Raw genomic sequence first — 20,697 nt, 5'->3', positions numbered from 1 at the left:
TACACACCATTACAAAACAGCAGCATCATACTACAGTAATGTTCCAATCTCTGCAAGTATCACACATACAGACTTATTTTTAAGTTATTTGCAATGACTCCATCTAGCGGACGCAAACCAAAGTGTATGTTTCCCCTTTTTGTCCCACCCCAGCCTTTGATTCGATTGGACGTTTGATTTCCACTACTACCTTTTCAGCTATCCCATTGGCTTACTGAATGTCACTTGCTTTTACGGAACAGAACAATAACATTCAGGGGAAAATGGCTGACGTTAGCGTTCCAGATATAACCAGATTTCAAATGTATTTATTTGGTGAGCGCGTCTGCACTGCCAAGTTTAATTTTAGTGAACTGTTAGTAATGACAGACGTGAGTCTTTCGTTGTGTAGCTAGCTATAGCTGTCCCAAACACACCATATGTATCTAGCTAGTTCAATTTAAGCTAGGTAACAGTAATGTGCTTCTCGCGCCAATTCAACAAACCGCTCTTGGTTTGCGTTTTAGCAAGCTAACTAGATGAATTTGTTGTCAATGATAATGTTATATTTCCGTTTTCAATTGTAGTACGCCAACAGCTATTTGCTTTGAGTTTGCTAACCTATGTGTTGTCAACTTAAGGTTGTACACTCAAATCGGACAGAAAGGAGTTCAAAGTTGAGGAGGACGATGATGCGGATCATCAGCTGTCACTCAAAGCAGTAAGATCATCACTATGCCAATTCTGAGCCCGAGCTTGTGTTAGACGAGAGCAGCATTTCCCAAACTCGGTGCACGTTTTTTCCCTACCACTACACAGCTGATTCAAATGATCAATGCTTAATGGTTAGTTGATTATTTGAATCAGCTGTGTAGTGCTAGAACAAAAAAAAGACGAGTTTGAGGAACCCTGGACTAGAGAATATCATAACACTGTACTTGGCCAAAGGTGAATTATTTAGTTTAAAAAATAAAATAAAAATGTCCCGACAAACGATGCATGTGTTAAAAAGGTCCATCGGGATTAGGTCTTGACAACTGACACGTTTCAATTAAACTACACTGTGAGAGTTTCTGTAATTGAAATGTTTTGATATATTCTTCATCGATTCCTTTTATTTGTACACTTTCTGCAGTATATTTATCTTTGCACCTGTGCACAAATGTGCACCTGTTAGAGAAGAATGTAAGACATACATTGCATATGCATACATTGCATGTACTAAGTTCACCTTTGTCAATATTATAAATGTCAGAAAACGTGACTAATAATACAATGAATACAATATCTAGTCATAGTTATTTGATGTGTATTTAAAGGAATAACATTTTAATCAACAATGTGTTTTCTTATACTTAGCTAACCTTTTCCTACCATTGCAAATGACTCAGTCCCTGTCCTCAAAATGGATATCATCATAGTAATGTTCTTTCAGTCACTCTCCCTTTTTGCCACCAAGCAGAGGTGATAGTTGACAGAGAAATGTGGGAGACTGTAGGTTGCTGGCGTGTTCCAACGTGGTCGAAACATACAGTATCATATCTGTGAAACAGCTGTGTGTGTGTTGGTGTTGCAGGTGTGCCTGGGTGCTGAGGCAGAGGAGGAGTTTCACACGGTGGAGATCGAGGGTGTCACATACGACGGAAAGACCACCAAAATTCCACTGGCTGTGCTGAAGCCGTCTGTGCTGCCCTCTGTGAGTGTTTTAAAATGATGAATCGCCATAGTTCTGTGCTGTTACTTACCTGAAGCTTCTTTTAACCCTGTCCGTTATTCCACTTTTATAATAGTGAAAAGCACTCAACTCCATTACCATGCAATTACTAAGCAATTACTAAAATTATGTGTTGTTACTGTAGTAATTACAGTGTTACTACGACATAGGTCTACAAAGATGCTACAGGTATGTTTGGCCATGATACAAGCCACAACACTGCTGGATGCAATGAACCACACAACCCATTTCCAGTGTATTTCACATGATTTTGCACACACTACATTGGTGGCTCTAGAGACAGCTACTTACGCTTGTTAATGACTCTGAAGCAGACCATGAGCGGCTATGTCTCCATTATGTCAGGCTTGTTGCTCCTAAAGTAATCCAGTTTCCACCTATTAAATGGAAAATATGACTGCTGCCCTGATCCAGAGAACACTGTCACCATTGCTTGATCTTTGGGGATTTAGGCTGGGTATCAGTATAAGCAATTTTGTGACAACTGCTGATGTAAAAAGGGCTTTATAAAATACATTTGATTGATTGTCTCTGTTTATGAACTCCATTGTTTAAACATGCTTGGTTTGTTGCCTTCTGCATAGCTTGGGCCAATGTTACAAGCTAGTGTGTATTTTGGTTCTGGTTCAGGGCTTGAAAACACTAGCTGTGAGTGGATAATTATGTTATTTATGGAAGTTATAACTACCTGAACACTTTTACAGTAGTTATTCTAACACATACATCTGTGTTTTGTTTGGTTGCTATCGCAACCAGAACAATGGCCTGGCAGTTTGGAATTCACATTCACAACTGTCTGGCAGCACCCACTTCTTTAATGTTTAGCAAGCAGATACATCTGAATAGATGTTTTGATAAGATAATGTAGTAATAGATCATTTGATAAGACACCTTTGCTTGCAGGTGTGTGGGATCCTCCCTCCCTTCCTCAAGTTCAATGTACATTCTGTAATAAATGTAGTTCGTGACGTTGAACATCTATGGATTTTTTGCGAATCGACTTCCTTATTTTATTCCTAATTTTGGCAGATGAGTTTAGGAGGGTTTGGGATCACCCCTCCAGTAACCTTCCGCCTCCAGTCTGGCTGTGGACCAGTGTACATCAGTGGACAGCATTTTATCAGTGAGTGACTTCATTTGCACTCTGCTGATTTAGTTGTTTCTATACTCTCTTTGGGCTAGATATAAGGTGACATTTTTGACAGTACAAGACAGCAGCAGCAGCATTAGGTGTAACCTAATCTCAATTTGTAGATGTGAAGGACTCTGATGACGAAGAAGAGGAAAACAGCTCGTCACCTGTGACGAGGCCGTCAAGCTTGACCTCAGGGAAGCGTCCAGCTCCGGTATGTTCCTCCTGCTGTTTACTTAGCTCATTATTGGATTGGATTCAACTGCATGGATTTAGGTCCAAAATGATTGGCACCCTTGATAAAGCCAAAACAGACTCAAAAATAAATAATACAAATACTGATCTATACAAATACTCTATTCTTAAAAATAACAATTGGAAATTATGTTATTTTATTCTAATTCTCTGAGGAAAAACAACAAATAATAATAAATTTGTAAAAAATATAGGGGTCAGAATTATTGGCACCCTTGTTTTCAATACCTTTCACTACTTCACATTGCGAGGATAATGTCACTGAGGCTTTTTGTCAAATGTTTTATGAGAACATGGAGAACATATTGGGAAAAACCATAGAGCATTCCTCCACACAGAATCTTTCCAGATCCTTGATCAAGTTCATGATGCCGTTAACCTTAACAAGGGCCCCAGGACCATTGGAAGCAAAATAAGCCCCTTAACATCAAAGATCCACCACCATATTTTACAGTAGGTATGGGATTCTTTTCTGCATATGCATCGTTCTTTCAATGCCAAATCCACCAATGATCTGCGTAGCCAAAGAGCTTTATTTTCCTGTTATCTGACCATAGCGACGGTTCTAATCCAAGTGTCAATGCCATTTAGCAAACTCCAGACATTTACATCAAATCAATAAACTTTTTCGCATACACATGTTTAGCAGATGTTATTGTGGGTGTCGAGAAATGCTTGTTTTCCTTTCTAACAATACACAACAATACACACATCTAAAAGTAAAACAATGGAATTAAGACATTTAAAAAATATTAGGACGAGCAATGTCTGAGTCCGGAGTATAAATATATACAGTATATATGTGATGGGATGTATAGACATTATGGACAGTGTGGATAGGATATATAGTATATCAGTGTTCCATGATTAAAGTGACCAGTGTTCTATGCCTGTGTACGTTGGGCAGCAGTCTCTATTGTGCAGGGATAAGTAACCGGGTGGTAGCCGGCTAGTGACAGTGACTAAGTTCAGGGCAGGGTACTGGGTGGAGGCTGGCTATTGATCCAATATGTTCTCCAATCTCAAAAAACATGTTAGAAAAAGGCTCAGTGCTGTTATCCTCGCATGGTGAGGTATTGAAAGGTATAGAAAACAGGGGTGCTGATCATTTTGAATACTATCTTTTTGAGAGAAAAAATATTACTTTTTGAACCAAATCTCTTTCACTGAGCAATTGTATAAAAAATATAATTTCCCAATTTTTTGGAGTGTACAATAATAGCTCAGTATTTGTATTCTTTATTTTGTAGTCTTTTTTTACTAATCTTTATCAAGGGTGCCAATAATTTTTGTCCTGACTACATACTGTACCATATTCCACAGCATATTCCTTTATTACCAAAAGTTAGAAAATATTGTATCCCTTTGCAGAAGAAACTGAAAATGGAGTCAAATGATGATGATAGCGATGAAAATGACGACGATGATGAGTATGAATCTTCTTTTTTGTATTTTAGGTTTGTTGGTGTGTGTCTTGCGTCATGTATCTTTGTTGGACTACCATTAGATAACGTAACATTCATTTTCGTGTTCTATTCTTTTGTAGTGATGATGACAACGACGATGATAGTGATGAAGATGAGAGTGACGTGAAAGTACAGAAGGTCCCAGTCAAACCAACCATAAAGAAAGTAAGCCCTTTTATTCTGTTCTACTAAAAACATGACACTGGGCATAGATGATGTATCTTATGTGTCCACTAGGTGTCATGCTAGACAAGGACTTGTCCATGTAGCAGAGCATGCCAATAGACCACGTTCACATAGGCAGCCTATTTCTGATATTCTTCCCACTAAATTGGTCTTAAACCAATCACATCAGGTCTTTTCATGTCAGATCTTTTTCAGGGCTGATCCGATTGGTCAAAAGACAAATTAGTGGGGGGACATTTGAATTGGGCTGCCTGTCTAAACACAGCCTTAGATCCAAAAAGTACTATTATGTTGATATTTTGCAGACGAGAGCGACTTACAGTAGTGAGAGCATACATTTTTTTGCCGGTCCCCCATGGGAATCAAACCCACAACCCTGGTGTTGTAAGCGCCATGCTCTACCAACTGAGCCACACCGGACCATCTTAGAAAGTTAGGATTGTGACATATTGTAGGCATATTATATTTGATATATTTTTTGTCGTTGTCTAACATCATGTCTTATTTGTGTAGTGCATATCAGTGTCAAATACAATTTTGTAAATGTTTCATAGTTATTGCATGTTCTGTAAACTAGACATGTTTTTAGCTCTTTCATTTCTGCACCCGTTGACCTGCGGCCATTTTGCTCGAGACGGAGCGGAGGAAACTTTTTCATCTTGTTCCCTCTTGTACCCATCTGTTTTTTGAGACTAAAGCACAGGGTCTGCCGGATATAATGATGGGATTTCTCCTCTGTAATCTACCTGAGCACTCTACCAGCACTGTGCAGAGTGAGACACATACTATCACAGTAAAGACAACTCGACAAACACAGCCTACAAGTCTAGGCATTGGGAGTTCCTATTCCCCCCACCCCCTCTCCTCGATAAGGCACCCAGAACTCCATGTCCTGTCCCTCAGTCCTCCCACCTTTCTCTTTCGTTGCTCTGTTTATCCTCTCTTTCTGTCTGATACCCCCTTCTCTTGTTCAACAGTCCGTCATTGCACCTGGCCTTTGTCTTTGAACAGTGTGCGTGTTCGCGTGTGCCTGTGTGTGTGTGTGTGTATCATTGTGTGCGTGTGTCTGTTTGTGATTTTAAAGGCAGCGTCCAAGTCTTAACTGTGCCAGACCGCGAGAGATCAAAGCAGGGCAGATGCACATACCTGCGACATGAGCACTGATTCTAGCCCCAGAGCCAGACGACAGCTGAGCATTTCGGTCACCTGTTGATTTATTCTGCTACACACACAGCTCCTCTCGTTCATTAATTATTTATTTGTCTTTTCTTCTACTTCCTCTTCTTTTCTTTGCTCTCTGTCTCTTTGTCATGCTCATACTGTATTATAGTGATGAGCAGTGGCAGCATGGATATTAATATGCTTCCTGGGTTGAAACACAGAGGACAGAGAGCATACTAATTGCCCTCCTTTACTCCCCAACGACCTCCTTTACTGATCTGACTGAAGTAGTGTACAGACAGATGGACAGTGAGATAAATGCTGTTCAAACTGAAAAGTATTAAAAGTGCCATGCTCTATTTTGACAAAAGCAACACTTTTTTTGCAGTGTCAACATGTCCTCCCAAATGAAACGATTACTGTAATTGGATTTTCGATTGTGTATAGTGCTTCCCGCATCTCTCCCAACTAATGCTGTTGTCTCTCAGAGCCCGGAGCCTTTGGGGCAGAAGCCTAAAAGTGTGACATTGGCGCAGAATGGCTCACCAGGGAATCAAGGGGGACCATTGGTTAAACCTCAAACCAAGGTAGGTAAACTTTTATACCTGTTTAGGCCTCTTTAGGCCATGAAGCCAGAGTAATTACGCACATCCAAATGAAGCACTGTTGGCTGCTCCCAAAAGTGGTATTTTCATTTGCCAGATAAATTGTAGAGTTTTCAATCTATGGGAAAAGGTAATGTGATTCCAAAATAGTCCTAGAGCTGAGGAGGCAATGAGAGTTTCCAAGGAGTTGTTTGTGGTTAGGCAATCCCAAAGCAGACAGTTTAAGGGGGCATTTGTGGTCTGGGCTTCAAAACAAACTCCTGGAAAACACATGTTCTCTGCCAGCTAGTTTAGAAAGAAGATTCTTAAGGTCGGCATTATGCTGCTGAACATGAAAAATTGCAGACATCTTTCGCCATATAGGAGTTGTGATGTGTAGCGAACAGACGCATCAGCTGTTTCCTTCCATGAAATTGTTCATGCGGGACAATGTAGAAAATCCTGTGGGCTCTAGAGACATTTCTGTTGCCAGTCTTGTCACAAGAAACGAGACTACATTTTTAAATGTAAATAAAGCTTATTAAAACCTGTACATTTTCATAGTAGTTACATTTGAATGTTCATGTCAAGACAAATATTTATAAGACTTGTCTGCTTATAAGACCACTGTCCCAGAGGTACTTGCCAGACTCTCAGCAAGCTGCATGGAATCAAAGCACAGCAAAGAATGTGATGAATCCAAGTAGCAATTAGCTCTAGACTGGTACTTCATTTCTCAGGTGGAATGTCTTGGACGACAGCCTTACAAACCCAAGGATTGAACTCTCTCTGTGTTAAACAAACACATCTGACCCCTGAACACGTTTCCCAGGACGGGGTTTAAGACCACGACCCCTCGGCCTGACCTACCGTTTTGGGTTGAAGACCACTTTGATGCTAAAATGTCCCTCCCCCCACCTCCCACCTTTGCAACCTTCTCATTTTCCACCCGTCCTTAAGAATGCCCTAATCAGCCCCCACTCCCGTAGCCCCCCAAATGACTCCAGCTTGATTTTAAACATTACCAGTGACCTGTCATTTCTCTCTTGTATTGACATAACATATGCTAGACTTTGATGAGCATTAATCAAGAAAGAAATTAACCATGTGAGAATCTCTTATTTCGTTTTTTCAAAACTTGATAGCAGTGTCTCAAAAAGTCAAAATTTCCTTTTCTCTCAAACAATATGTAAAGTAAAACACCTAAAACACTTCCTGTCATGACAAGAAATGATCAAAATCCTCCTAGAACATTGTTTCGGACAGAAAACTGTACCCTTTGTCTGTGATGTCAGACGCTAATGCACAATGAGGTGAGACTTGCTATGCTAATCACCCAGGGCATTGCGTAGCCCTCAGGGAAGCGTGCGGTGTGTGGTAGAGTGCGCTGGCTAATCTATTTAATTCTGTAATGGCCGCTGTTCAGCACGTTACGACAGCCGTTGTTAAAGTGCTAGCGTGGATTAACCAGCAGGCTAACCTCTGAAACCTGCCAGTTTAACTCCCCAGTCCCACCCTACCTAATCCTAACCCCGACCCCCCCAGCCCTCAGCCACCCCTCCCTCCCTCTCTCCCTCTCAAACAGCCTCCTCACACCCCTCGCTTCCTGTACACACCTTCTCCCAATTGCTCTCATTACGGGTGTTTGATGCCTGGGGCAGCAGGCAGGTTGCTCCCAGTTGCCCCTGAGGTTGGAGGAAGCAGGCGTTTTCTTAGTGCAGGTGACTGGTCATTAGGGTGGCTCGTCAGATCCTTTGCCAGTGCCTCTCACCATATTTCTAAACTCTTTGCCCCGTCATCTACTGTTTTTGGTGGAGCGAAGTGGGTCGATATGACTGCCGTTCAAGTTTGTCGGTCTGAATTTTATAGTCGGTAGTGTCTTAGTACTTTTTGATTGATGGAAGTGGAAGCAGGCTGCCTGTTCTGTGGTGATGCCTCCGAGCATGCGCCACGGTCGTAAAGCTGTAAGATGCTCTGCCTGGGATCCTCCTTGGAAGACATAAATCTTCACTATTGGCAAATGTTTTATTTCATGTTTTCACAAAATCAATTATCACAGTGCAGTTAGCACAAAACCTATAATATTCTGTGTTATAGCCTAACTAGACAATAGGCTATAAAGGCCTGGGGAAAGTTGTGTAAAGTTAGCCGACAAGTGAGGCTGAACATCTCCGCTGTTTTGGTGCCCTGGCGACCACTCTGTGAACAGCATGAAGCGAACCCATGCACATGCACCCACACTGTGTGTGACTGTGTGAGAGTCTCAAGTGTTGCATCTCACTCATCTCATCAGTATCCTATCCTATTCATTGATAGTAGGCCCTGCTTTACTGAAATTGCGAGACATTACAAGCCAAGAAATTGCGAGATATACAGTTGAATTCGGAAGTTTACATACATTTAGGTTGGAGTCATTAAAAGTTGTTTTTCAACCACTCCACAAATTTCTTGTTAACAAACTATAGTTTTGTCAAGTTGGTTAGGACTTCTACTTTGTGCATATCACAAGTAATTGTTACAACAATTGTTTAGAGACAGATTATTTAACTTATAATTCACTGTATCACAGTTCCAGTGGGTCAGAAGTTTACATACACTAATTTGACTGTGCCTTTAAACAGCTTGGAAAATTCCAGAAAATGATGTCATGGCTTTAGAAGCTTCTGATAGGCTAATTGACATAATTTGAGTCAATTGGAGGTGTACCTGTGGATGTATTTCAAGGCCTACCTTCAAGCTCAGTGCCTCTTTGCTTGACATCATGGGAAAATCAAAAGAAATCAGCCAAGACCTCAGAAAAAAATTGTAGACCTCCACAAGTCTGGTTCATCCTTGGGAACAATTTCCAAATGCCTGAAGGTACCATGTTCATCTGTACAAACAATAGTACGCAAGTATAAACACCATGGGACCACGCAGCTGTCATACCGCTCAGGAAGGAGATGCGTTCTGTCTCCTAGAAATGAACGTACTTTGGTGCGAAAAGTGCAAATGTCAGAAATGTCCTCTGGTCTGATGAAACAAAAATAGAACTGTTTGGCCATAATGACCATCGTTATGTTTGGAGGAAAAAAGGGGACGCTTGCAAGCCGAAGAACACCATCCCAACCGTGAAGCACGGGGGTGGCAGCATCATGTTGTGTGGGGTGCTTTACTGCAGGAGGACTGGTGCACTTCACAAAATCAGTCAGGAAGCTGAAGCTTGGTCGCAAATGGGTTTCTTAATTGACAATGACCCAAAGTGTATTTCCAAAGTTGTGGCAAATGGCTTAAGGATAACAAAGTCAAGGTATTGGAGTGGCCATCACAAAACCCTGACCTCAATCCCATAGAAAATTTGTAGGCAGAACTGAAAAAGTGCATGCGAGCAAGGAGGCCTACAAACCTGACTCAGTTACACCAGCTCTGTCAGGAGGAATGGGCCAAAATTCACCTAACTTATTGTGGGAAGCTTGTGGAAGGCTACCCAAAATGTTTGAACATTTTACTAGGATTAAATGTCAGGAATTGTGAAAAACTGAGTTTAAATGTATTTGGCTAAGGTGTATGTAAACTTCTGACTTCAACTGTAGCATTCCATTGCGAGATACAGCTTTTGATTGCCTATAAACTGTTACAGACCTATATCCATCCTGCCCTGCCTTTCTAAAACCTTCGAAAGCCAAGTTAACAAACAGATCACCGACCATTTTGAATCCCACCGTACCTTTTCCACTATGCAATCTGGTTTCCGAGCTGGTCATGGGTGCACCTCAGCCACACTCAAGGTCCTAAACGATATCATAACTGCCATCGTTAAAAGACAGTACTGTGCAGCCGTCTTCATCGACCTAAGCCAATGCTTTCGACTGTCTATCACCACATTCTTATCGGCAGACTCAATAGCCTTGGTTTCTCAAATGACTGCCTCGCCTGGTTCACCAGCTACTTCTCAGATAGAGTTCAGTGTGTCAAATCGGAGGGCCTGTTGTCCGGACATCTGGCAGTCTCTATGTAGCCTCCAACTGCTTTTAAATGCTAGTAAAACTAAATGCATGCTCTTCAACCGATTGTTGCCCGCACCCGCCCGACTAGCATCACTACTCTGGACGGTTCTGACTTAGAATATGTGGACAACTACAAATACCTAGGTGTCTGGTTAGACTGTAAACTCTCCTTCTAGAATAGTTATTCTATTTTCATGATTACTACACCAAAGTGTGTTGCTCTAAATTGCAATTGCAACATTTGGAGGAAAGGCAGAAACGTATGAGTCAGAACTGTGCACTAGGCCTATCTTTTTTATTTTGTTTTATTTTATTTGTATTTCACCTTTAATTAACCAGGTAGGCCAGTTGAGAACAAGTTGTCATTTACAAGAGGGTGTCTTGTCCTGTTTCTGAAATCGACTTTTATCCCAGTCACCAGCAGCAGAGCATTTGCGTTGGTGCATGTCTGACATCAATGTGTGCGCAATTACAATGTGATAATTTAATGTGTAATGGTGTAATGGAATGTTTTGCCTTGTGGTAGGTTTTGTGGGTTTTGACACTCTTATGTAGGTGTCATAACCAGCCATAAAAGAACTACCATGGTAGGTTTTGTGGGTTTTTACACTCCTATGGAGGGATCATAACCAGCTATAAAATAATGTCACAACAGGTCTAAATATATGTGTCATGACAGTGTTATGACCATATGATAACAGGTTATGACAAGTTATGTCTGTTGTTATGACATATAATGACATGATTATGATTGTGTCATAGCGTGTTATGACACTGGGTGTCAACAAAAGTGTTACCAAGTAAACAATAAAAATGGACGTTACACACGGCATATCACATTTAACAAACTAAACATTGAAATGCAGTCGAGGAATCAATTATTTTTGAGTCGACTCTCAATCACTACTTCATCGTCGTTAACAGTTGGGAAAATGGCAGGGAAAGGCAAGCAACCGCAGTGAAGTCCTGTATGACAATACTTTGAGAAGGAAATGCTAACTTTGTGAGGGGGAATTGAGGTACAGTAATGGTAGTACAGGTGCAATGTTTAACAATCTGAAAGGACGCACCATGAGACCCTGCTGGCAGCAGCATTGTGAATTCACATGGAATTTTAAGATTTAAAAAAAAATGTTTTTACTGAAAATCGAAGAAAAAAAATGTGTTGTTTGAACATTGTCCATTTCACACATCCCTAATGTGCACCTGTGTCTTGCCTACCTGATCACGATTGTTTTTATCCCATCGCAAATTTGCCCGATTTTTCAATGGTTCTGCATTGTTCTATTTTAATTACGTTGAGCTCTATTGTTTTATCAATAAAAACAGGACTTTTTTTGTCCTGGTCTTGAGAGTGGAAGTTTCTCAGCGAAATGTCTTTTGTCTCCTTACCTGGCCCCAAAGCCCTCCTACAAGACACCAAAGGAACAATTACTACCTCAGACAGTCTGACTTAGCCGGCAGAAGTGTCATCATGACCATGTATTTGTAGCGAAGACGAGCGAATCGGAGACGAGCGATTACATCAAATGATAATGTGCAAGTGATTAAGTCACATGTCCTGTGGCATCTGTAATAAGTGTCTGGCGCAGATTAAACAGCTTGCTCTGCTCTGTCTGTTTATCAGCTGTTTCAGTTCCACAGCTGTCCTTTGGAAGTGGAGAGCCGCCCCCCAAATAATAAATACGCCGGCCATTTCTTGGCCAGGAGCCAGTGGCATGTGGGTTTTTTCAAGTCGGAGGTGTGAGGGTGTGTGTGCATGTGTGTGTGCGTTTTTGCCCTCATATTTGATACCTTTCATCTGTGCGATGGAGGCCAAAAAAAGAGGTTCCTTTGTCCATCCCACAATCAAGATATCTGGTCTGTTATTATTTTGGGTAATGATCAGTTTACACAACTTTTAATATGTTCCAAATACAATGGAACGCATCTACTTTCAATATGTTTCAAATGCAATGGTTTGAATTAGCGACATGCCTATTATATTCTCACTGTCCGGGTCCACACGCTTGTTGTGGACGCACACCGCCTGATGTTTCCATGGTGATTCTGAGTGACATGCCATTTGAATGTGCCAACTTTGAATATACTATCCTCATTTGCTCCCATCACCTCTTTAGCGTAGATTCTGCTATCTTTACATCAGTTATTGTATGCTGATATTTAACATTCAAAATAGCAAAGATTGTCTAAAAACCCTTTGACGTCACATCAAAACACTAATACGCACAATCGGAGAGTTAATATGATACTTTTCACAAATGTATTTTTGACAGGCGGCTTTGGATTGCATGCGGGTCATTATTTTCACTACTATGGTGCTGGTATGGGTAAAAAAAATGAAGGCAAGTGTCAAGTGTTCGCTAGGAGCAAAAATATCACTCCTTGGTCATAAAAAACAGAATGCTTTCTTATTGTTAGTTCCTCAGTCGCATGACAGAAAGTCTCTCCAAGAAGGTCCCTCTCCCCTAGTTTTAACACAGCTCCGTCCATCTATGAAACCCTGCAATCACAGTGGATTCCAGCCGGGCCTACATGTAGCAACAGGCTCCCTGCTTGTATAACGCGAAGCCACGGTGTATGGCGTGTCAAATTGTATCACACTCACACACTCCTAATTGATGACTTCTGGGGCCTTGTCCGCCCAGCTCTGGACACACCTGTAGCCCTGTTAACGCCATGTTCGCAGAGGACTCTCTGAGGCTCACACACACTGTATGCATGCCTGCATGCACACACATACACGCACAGACAAACAAACAAAGGGCCTCTTTGTGTTGTAAAGGAAAACAATGACGATGGAACTCAAACGTTGTCAGTTTACATAACTGCTATGAGGGGGGAAAGTCTCTCACCACTATATAGAGCATCTGGGTTCGTAATATTACTCAATATTACTTCTCAAAGTGTTTGTTGGTAGCTTGGTAGCTTTTCACTCTTAGCTGTAGTGCAAAACGTGTAGGGCAATGTGAGCAAGCGGCCGCTGCGTTTCCCATTGTAGAATGACCCCTTTCACAGTGTCAGTCTAGGGGAGTTAACTAATAATTTAATTTTTCTCTGTTGCTCTGTTGCTCAACGCTAAAGTCTGGGTTTGCCCTCTTCTGCTTGGAAGCAATAAAAGGATCATTTTTACCCCCCATATTTGTCAAAAGGTGCTGTAATTAGGGTAGAATTTGGTGTCCGTTTGCTTTAATCCCCTTCCAGCTGGCTGCTCAAGCTGTCCCTAATAGAGGAACCTCTCTCAGTCACACTAAATCGGTCAGGATAGGGGCTGTAGCCAGCATACTAAGCACAGGCTGGTCTTGGGCTCACAAGGCCAGTTCACTAGCTACCACCAATCGCATTGTTATGGGACAGTTGAAAATGGGCGAATGGCATAGATGCCCCTCACAGATACATTGATTGGATGTACATGAAGTGTTTTGGCCAGTAGAGAATGATTTTCTTATGTTGTCATGGTGTGAAGAGGAACACACTAAAGACCTACAGTACCAGTCAAAAGTTTGGCCACACCTACTCATTCAAGGATTTTTCTTTATTTTTTATATTTTCTACATTGTAGAATAATAAAAGACATCAAAACTATTTAATAACATATATGGAATCATGTAGTAACCAAAAAAGTCTAAATATATTTTATATTTTAGATTCTTCAAATAGCCACCCTTTGCCTTGATGACAGCTTTGCACACTCTTGGCATTCTCTCAACCATCATCACCTGTAATGCTTTTCCAACAGTCTTGAAGGAGTTCCCACTGCACATGTTGGCTGCTTTTCCTTCACTCTGCGGTCCAACTCATCCCAAACCATCTCAATTGGGTTGAGGTCAAGTGATTGTTGATGCCAGGTAATCTGATGCAACACTCCACTCCTTCTTGGTCAAATAGCCCTTTCACATCCTGGTGGTGTGTTGGGTCATTGTCCTGTTGAAAAACAAAAGCGCAAACCAGATGGGATAGCATAGCGCTGAAAAATGCTGTGGTAGCCATGCTGGTATGTGTGCCTTGAATTCAAAATAAATCACATACAGTGTCACCAGCAAAGTACCCACACACCATCACACCTCCTCCGCCATGCTTTACATTGGGAACTACTCATGCGGAGATCATCCGTTCACCTACTCTGCATCTCACAAAGACACGGCTGTTGGAACCAAAATGTTCAAATTTGGACTCATCAGACCAAAGGACAGATTTACACCGGTCTAATGTCCATGGCTCGTGTTTCTTGGCCCAAGCAAGTCTCTTCTTATTATTGGTGTCCTTTAGTCGTGGTTTCTTTGCAGCAAATCAACCATGAAGGCCTGATTCACGCAGTCTCCTCTGAACAGTTGATGTTGAGATGTGTCTATTACTTGAACTCTGTGAAGCATTTATTTGGGCTGTAATTTCTGAGGCTGGTAACTCTAATGAACTTATCCTCTGCAGTAGATGTAACTCTGGGTCTTGCTTTCCTGTGGCGGTCCTCATGATAGCCAGTTTCATCATAGTGCTTGATGGTTTTTGCGACTGCACTTGAAGAAACTTTCACAGTTCTTGAGATTTTCCAGATTGATTGACCTTGTCTTAAAGTAATGATGGACTGTCGTTTCTCTGCTTATTTGAGCTGTTCTTGCCATAATATGGACTTGGTATTTTACGAAATAGGGCTATCTTCTGTATACCACCCCTACCTTTTCACAACACAACTGATTGTCTCAAACGCATTAAGGAAGAAATTCCACAAATTAACAAGCCACACCTGTTAATTGAAATGCATTCCAGGTGACTACCTCATGAAGCTGGTTGAGAGAATGCCAAGAATATGCAAAGCTGTCATCAAGGGAAAGGGTGGCTGCTTTGAAGAATTTAAAATATATTTTGATTTGTTTAAAACCTTTTGGCTTACTACATGATTCCATGTGTTATTTCATAGTTTTGATGTCTTCACCATTATACAACCATTATACAATCCATACAATGGAGAAAATAGTAAAAATACAGAAAAACCCTTTAATGAGTAGGTGTGTTCAAACTTTTGACTGGTACTGTATGTAGCCTACGTAGAAACAAGTGAATATTGACACCAATCTAAGCCTAAGTTTCAACTTTTCAGTTAGGCTAGTTAGTTACTGGAACAAGCACACCACTGAATGATACTTTGAATGATGTTGATCTTGTTTGACTTGCAGACACCAGTGGGAGGAAAAGACAAGAGTCAGAAGGAAAAGTCTGGAGCTGGCCCATCCAATGTTCTCACCGTGCCTGAAATCAAGAGCAAGCTAGCGTTGTTAGCCAAAGAGGTAACACGTTCATTTTAGGGTTATGCGGTATAATGTATTTTACTATAGACCGGTATTGATGCACGGAACTGTTTTTTTTTTTTTTACCTTACCTTCTATAACTGTATTTCAGTGTTTGGTTTGTTAAATGTAAAACATCACTCTGTTTGTATAGTTTATTCCTCTACTTGAATTGTCTTTCTCTCTCTCTCTCAACAACCCCCCACCCCCACCCCAAGTGACCTCGACCACAAGGTCACCTGGCGACCGTTCACTCTTCAGTGTGCATGGTCAATGCAAGAATATGTTGATGACAACAATGCTGCTTTCTGCTTTGCTTCTTAACCCTATCAGTCCCGAGACCCCAGGAAACATCTGCTTTTCATTTTTCTGACATTCATTTATCTACATGTCCAGCCCTTATATTTAGCCTCACAATGAAGTGTTTTACCATTTTCTTTTCAGGACAACCAGGGCTATAGGTAGAACACAAAACAATTTGACATAAATGTCAATAAAAAAATAAGGTCAGCCAAAGCATAAACCCGATAAAAAGGAATGTATATGAATGCTGGAAGTACAGAATAGTATTTATTTTTTATTACTTTTTTTGCTCACTGGAAAATTAATATCCAACGAGTCAGTGACAACTGTGTGGAGTTTGTGAAAGCAACTATGTGAGCTTATTACAGTATTATAGACCCTGGCCTTCTAATGACTCTTGTGTGTCTTGTGAGCGAAACAGAGCAAAACATTTGTGGGTTCGTGACAGTCTCAGCTTTTCATAAATAGTTTTTAATAGTTTGTAGCTCAAACCATTCGGACTCTACAGACGTTTTTGTACAAAAGACCCAGCCCAGGCCCCTTCAGGGGCCAACCTTGTCTCACAAACACCGCTCTAGCTCAGCCCCCGTTAATCACACAGACAAATTGTTGGTATCTATGGATGCAAAAGAAATCGACGAATACAATGGTACAACTCAGAAGTCTTTAGCTCAAACACACTATGGTTAAAAGGGGTTAGAAGTCCAAAACGTGCCAGCCATACGGTGGGCCTCATTGAGTTAATATAAATCTGTTTTATATAAAGAGTTTTATATATTTACACTATTAGTTTGTGTATCTTACTGTCTACAAACCGCCAGTTTGTCTTTTCTGAGCAGGTTGTGGCTAAAATAAATTGTGTCAGCTGCTAATACTAATTGCTAGTTAGCTGGCTAGCTAGCTAACTAATAAATGTACTCAGAGCAAACGTAGCTCGCTAATGCAGCCTAATACCAGTGCTGGAGTAGGCGTAAATTAGCATGTTGTTTGTGCAACAGTATCTTCTAAAATCAGAGAACTATGTTAGCTATGAAGTAAGAGAAAACATTTAATGTAGCCAAAGACTATAGGGTCCCACTCTCCTGGGAAACACTGACCAACACTTTTGTTCCTACCCTGTCACAATAACGCCTCCATAGAGATCCCATTAGTATTCTAATTCCTAATTCTATGAACACCTCCCTGGCTTTTTCATTCGTTGTCATGTCAAACACTGTATTCAAAGTGCCCACAATTACATTCTAACAATAGAATTAGAATAATCATTCTATTTTCAAGAGTTTACACAAGTGTTTAGATCTAAATCGCAAGTCAAATCGCAATAGCAATTTCTGGTAAAGAAAAATAAGATATTTTGCCCATATTGTGCAGCCAAAAGTAGCAGTGTGGAAATTATCTCAAATAAGAGCAACTTTTGGTTGAAGTTTGATTGAACAGTATAAAACATACAGAATGGAAAAAGCCCCACTGAAATCAGTTAGAATGTATGTGTTGACATCCTAGGGTCATGCACAACTCATAAAGTCAATTTAGAACGTATTATTGAAAAACAAAAATGTGAAAAATACGGTGGCTTGCGAAAGTATTCACCCCCCTTGATATTTTTCCTATTTTCACCCCCCTTGGCATTACAACCTGGAATGAAAAGAGATTTTTTGGGGGGGGGTTTATCATTTGATTTACACAACATGCCTACCACTTTGAAAATGCTAAATATTTTTTATTGTGAAACACACAAGAAATAAGACAAACGTCCGTGGGATGTTCAAAGTTTTGGATATTTTTTTAGAACCCAACCCTGATTTGTACTTCTCCACAACTTTGTCCCTGTCCTGTTTGGTGAGCTCCTTGGTCTTCATGGTGCTGCTTGCTTGGTGGTGCCCCCTGCTTAGTGGTGTTGCAGACTCTGGGGCCTTTCAGAACAGGTGTATATTTACTGAGATCATGTGACAGATCACATGTGACACTTATATTGCACACAGGTGGACTTTATTGAACTAATTATGAGACTTCTGAAGGTAATAGGTTGCAACAGATCTTATTTAGGAGCTTCATAGCAAAGGGGGTGAATACATTGCACGCACCACTTTTCCATTTTTTTATATTATGAAACAAGTCATTTTTAAAATTTCACTTCACCAATTTGGACTATTTTGTGTATTTCCATGACATGAAATCCAAATAAAAATCAATTTAAATTACAGGTTGTAATGCAACAATATAGGAAAAATGCCAAGGGGGATGAATACTTTTGCAGGGCACTGTATTGTGATATCATATTTTGGTCTTATCGACCAGCCATAAGTCATTTTCATGCTTCACAGTTAAAGCTTAGAGCGCCAAGTCTTTAGCAAAAGTCCACAGGTTATCTTGTGGTGTTCTCTCCCTCTGCATGCTTCCATACATAACATGCCATAAACGCCAAAGTCTGCTTGGCATCAAAGTTCTCTGAAGATAATTCACATTGATGTCTTGTTTTTCCCACTGATTCCATTCAAAAAGGGCTGCAGCAAAGCCTCAGTGGAACACATGAAACACGTCCTCCGTAGTTGTGTGGGAATAACCTCTGACCTCACCAATTGCCACCAGGCCTGAGTTGGTGGGTGACTGACCACTGGCGCACACACAGCCATGACATCATAGAGAGGGATTAGCTTCTCTCTTCCTCTTCCTCTCTTACAGTAACCTCTTCCAACTGTATTGGCAGAATCAGCTGTACAAGGCCCACCTCATATTTGCCTCGTGAATAAAACAGAATTGTAGGTTATACATGTCATTACACTGTAATAATGTTGTTTGTCCCTCTAGTGTGATTAAACATTAGTTTGATTAAATGTCTCACACAGATTTAAAAACATGTTTACTGGCTCTTTTCCAATCAGGGAAAACCTCTTCCGAAGACCGAGGCAAAGTTTGAAAATTTTGCCAAAAGTTCTTTAAGGATGTCAGATAAAAAAGTAAGTATTCTTGTTGCCTTGATAGTGAAAGCATCTGCTGTAGCGTCAGCGTCAGTATGTATGTAGTTATTATAGACTATTGACATGAATTGCTGAATAAAAAATCTGAAACATTGAAATGTATAACACACAACTTAGAAACTGTCCCAGTTATTTCAGATAGTTTTGTTGCAAAGTGTGTGCAGTGAAATATGTTCATCTTGGGTCTGCGCTCTCTTTTTGGGATGGAATGGGAGTAGACCTGCCAAGGCAAAGTCTTCCCCATTGATTTAATGTCGTAGTTCTCTCACAAGTGTGTCTTTTGTAGCCCTAATTAAGGGACTTGAGGTTTGTGAATGGTACCAGACTCTCATGTTCAAGGTCTTTGACCAACTGAAGGAATATTCCTCTAGATGAATCTAGGGCTACTGTACGTAATGCAGTAATGCAGGGACTTTATGTACACTGAAGATTGTTTTTACTCATGTCGATGCAGCACCCTAGCAGTATTTTACTTGGAGTATTTAAGTAAAGAGTCCTTTTATCTTGACCACATGGGGCCAAGATGGTGATGACACTGCATTCACTAATCACCATTTTATTCCAGTTTAGTTTCTGGGAAACTATTACAACTGGAATTGGAATGTTTTTGTCAAACAAGAACAAGCCCTCTTAAATGGTTGGGTGTGTGCTTGACTTGAGAGTGTGTGTGCGTGCACGCGTGCTTTTGTGGTTGTATTTGCAAATGTGAACATTCAAATGTGTGTGTGTGCGTGCGCAAGAGTGTGTGTGCACTAGGATGGGTCAGGTCACAGACCAGGCTGTCTTTTTATTGATGAGGAATCCTTTGAGATGAATCCAACAGCCTGACATATTAAGGCCTCCATTAAGAACATGCTGTCATCATCGGCAGTTGTTGTGCAGGTGAAAAGTCTTTAGACTGCAAGGTGCGGTCAGGGGAGGCTTGATCCCAATGTGTAGAAAACATCTGTGGAAGTGATTTGGTTCCGAAGCCAAAGACTCTGGGATGTGTCAGACTCGAGCACCTAGTCATTCTTTCTGGTATGTACTATTGCCCCCCACCTAACCCCTTGTACCCCTACATGCTGTCTCAATTCATTGTTCCCCAGGCATGGCAAGGCAAGGCGCACAAAATACATTCTTTAGTAAAAAATCATAGCTCTCTGCTATGCAGCATGTAATTTGCATGCATTATAATTAGTTTCTCTCTATCTCTCTCTGTCTCATACAGGTGGTTAAAGACCTCTGGAACTTTGTACAAACATTGAAAACAGAGAAGAAATAAGTCATTGCATTTCTTACAGTTATGTTTGATTTTTTTGTTAACTCCTCTGCTTTCCCCAAGAACATTGAAGCTCTAATGTTTTAACCCATTACTAAGAGCATCAGGGAATACATGTGTAACAATGCCCCCCCCCCCTCTAAAGAAATGGTGTTAGCCTACTGTTGGTGTCCATCGGGGAGCCATAGGCCTTTGCACTATGTGGATGTTTTGCAAACTGTTTCATATGTTCAATCAAGTCCCTGCTTATTAAAGGAATAGTTCATACATGATTTTCTAATTACTAACTGTTGTTATTATTTAGTCATTTTCACCAGCATCTGGTTAGCTCAGAATGTTAATATTCTTAGCATGTCCATTGGCATCAATTGTGGCAATGCTAGAATAAA

At 40.8% G+C, this 20,697-nt stretch overlaps 1 protein-coding gene across 3 annotated transcripts; it reads left to right on the top strand.

Moving 5' to 3' along the window:
* The first annotated feature begins 220 nt into the window (after nt 1-220).
* On the top strand, nt 221-20,580 carry LOC112256303 (nucleophosmin). 3 transcript variants are annotated; one of them, XR_006083907.1, is made up of 11 exons: nt 221-315; nt 621-700; nt 1,556-1,675; nt 2,744-2,837; nt 2,969-3,060; nt 4,473-4,531; nt 4,648-4,732; nt 6,403-6,501; nt 15,656-15,766; nt 18,572-19,026; nt 20,258-20,580. XR_006083907.1 is itself a non-coding variant. In XM_024429459.2 (11 exons), exons 1-11 carry the CDS (start codon nt 264-266, stop codon nt 20,309-20,311), a joined length of 921 nt encoding a protein of 306 aa, XP_024285227.1. In that variant the 5' UTR covers nt 221-263; the 3' UTR covers nt 20,312-20,580. The 3 variants fall into 3 exon arrangements, 2 of the variants coding, with proteins under 2 accessions (XP_024285227.1, XP_024285228.1); XM_024429459.2 differs by having other exon boundaries at nt 18,952-19,026; XM_024429460.2 differs by lacking the exons at nt 18,572-19,026; nt 20,258-20,580 and adding an exon at nt 15,985-17,714.
* The last annotated feature ends 117 nt before the right edge of the window (nt 20,581-20,697 follow it).

This window comes from Oncorhynchus tshawytscha, linkage group LG08 (genome assembly GCF_018296145.1).
Source record: "Oncorhynchus tshawytscha isolate Ot180627B linkage group LG08, Otsh_v2.0, whole genome shotgun sequence".
In the NCBI taxonomy this organism is placed as follows: domain Eukaryota; kingdom Metazoa; phylum Chordata; class Actinopteri; order Salmoniformes; family Salmonidae; genus Oncorhynchus; species Oncorhynchus tshawytscha.
The sequence above is the reverse complement of the archived record's forward strand: the minus strand, read 5'-3'. Positions and strand labels throughout refer to the sequence as shown.

What these genes read in the sequence shown, in the direction of transcription:
- LOC112256303 (XM_024429459.2), top strand. Translation starts at nt 264, where the DNA reads ATGGCTGACGTTAGCGTTCCAGATATAACCAGATTTCAAATGTATTTA. An exon ending in CAGTGGACAGCATTTTATCA is followed by an intron (nt 2,838 to 2,968) that starts GTGAGTGACTTC and finishes CTCAATTTGTAG; the next exon opens with ATGTGAAGGACTCTGATGAC. An exon ending in TGGTTAAACCTCAAACCAAG is followed by an intron (nt 6,502 to 15,655) that starts GTAGGTAAACTT and finishes TTTGACTTGCAG; the next exon opens with ACACCAGTGGGAGGAAAAGA.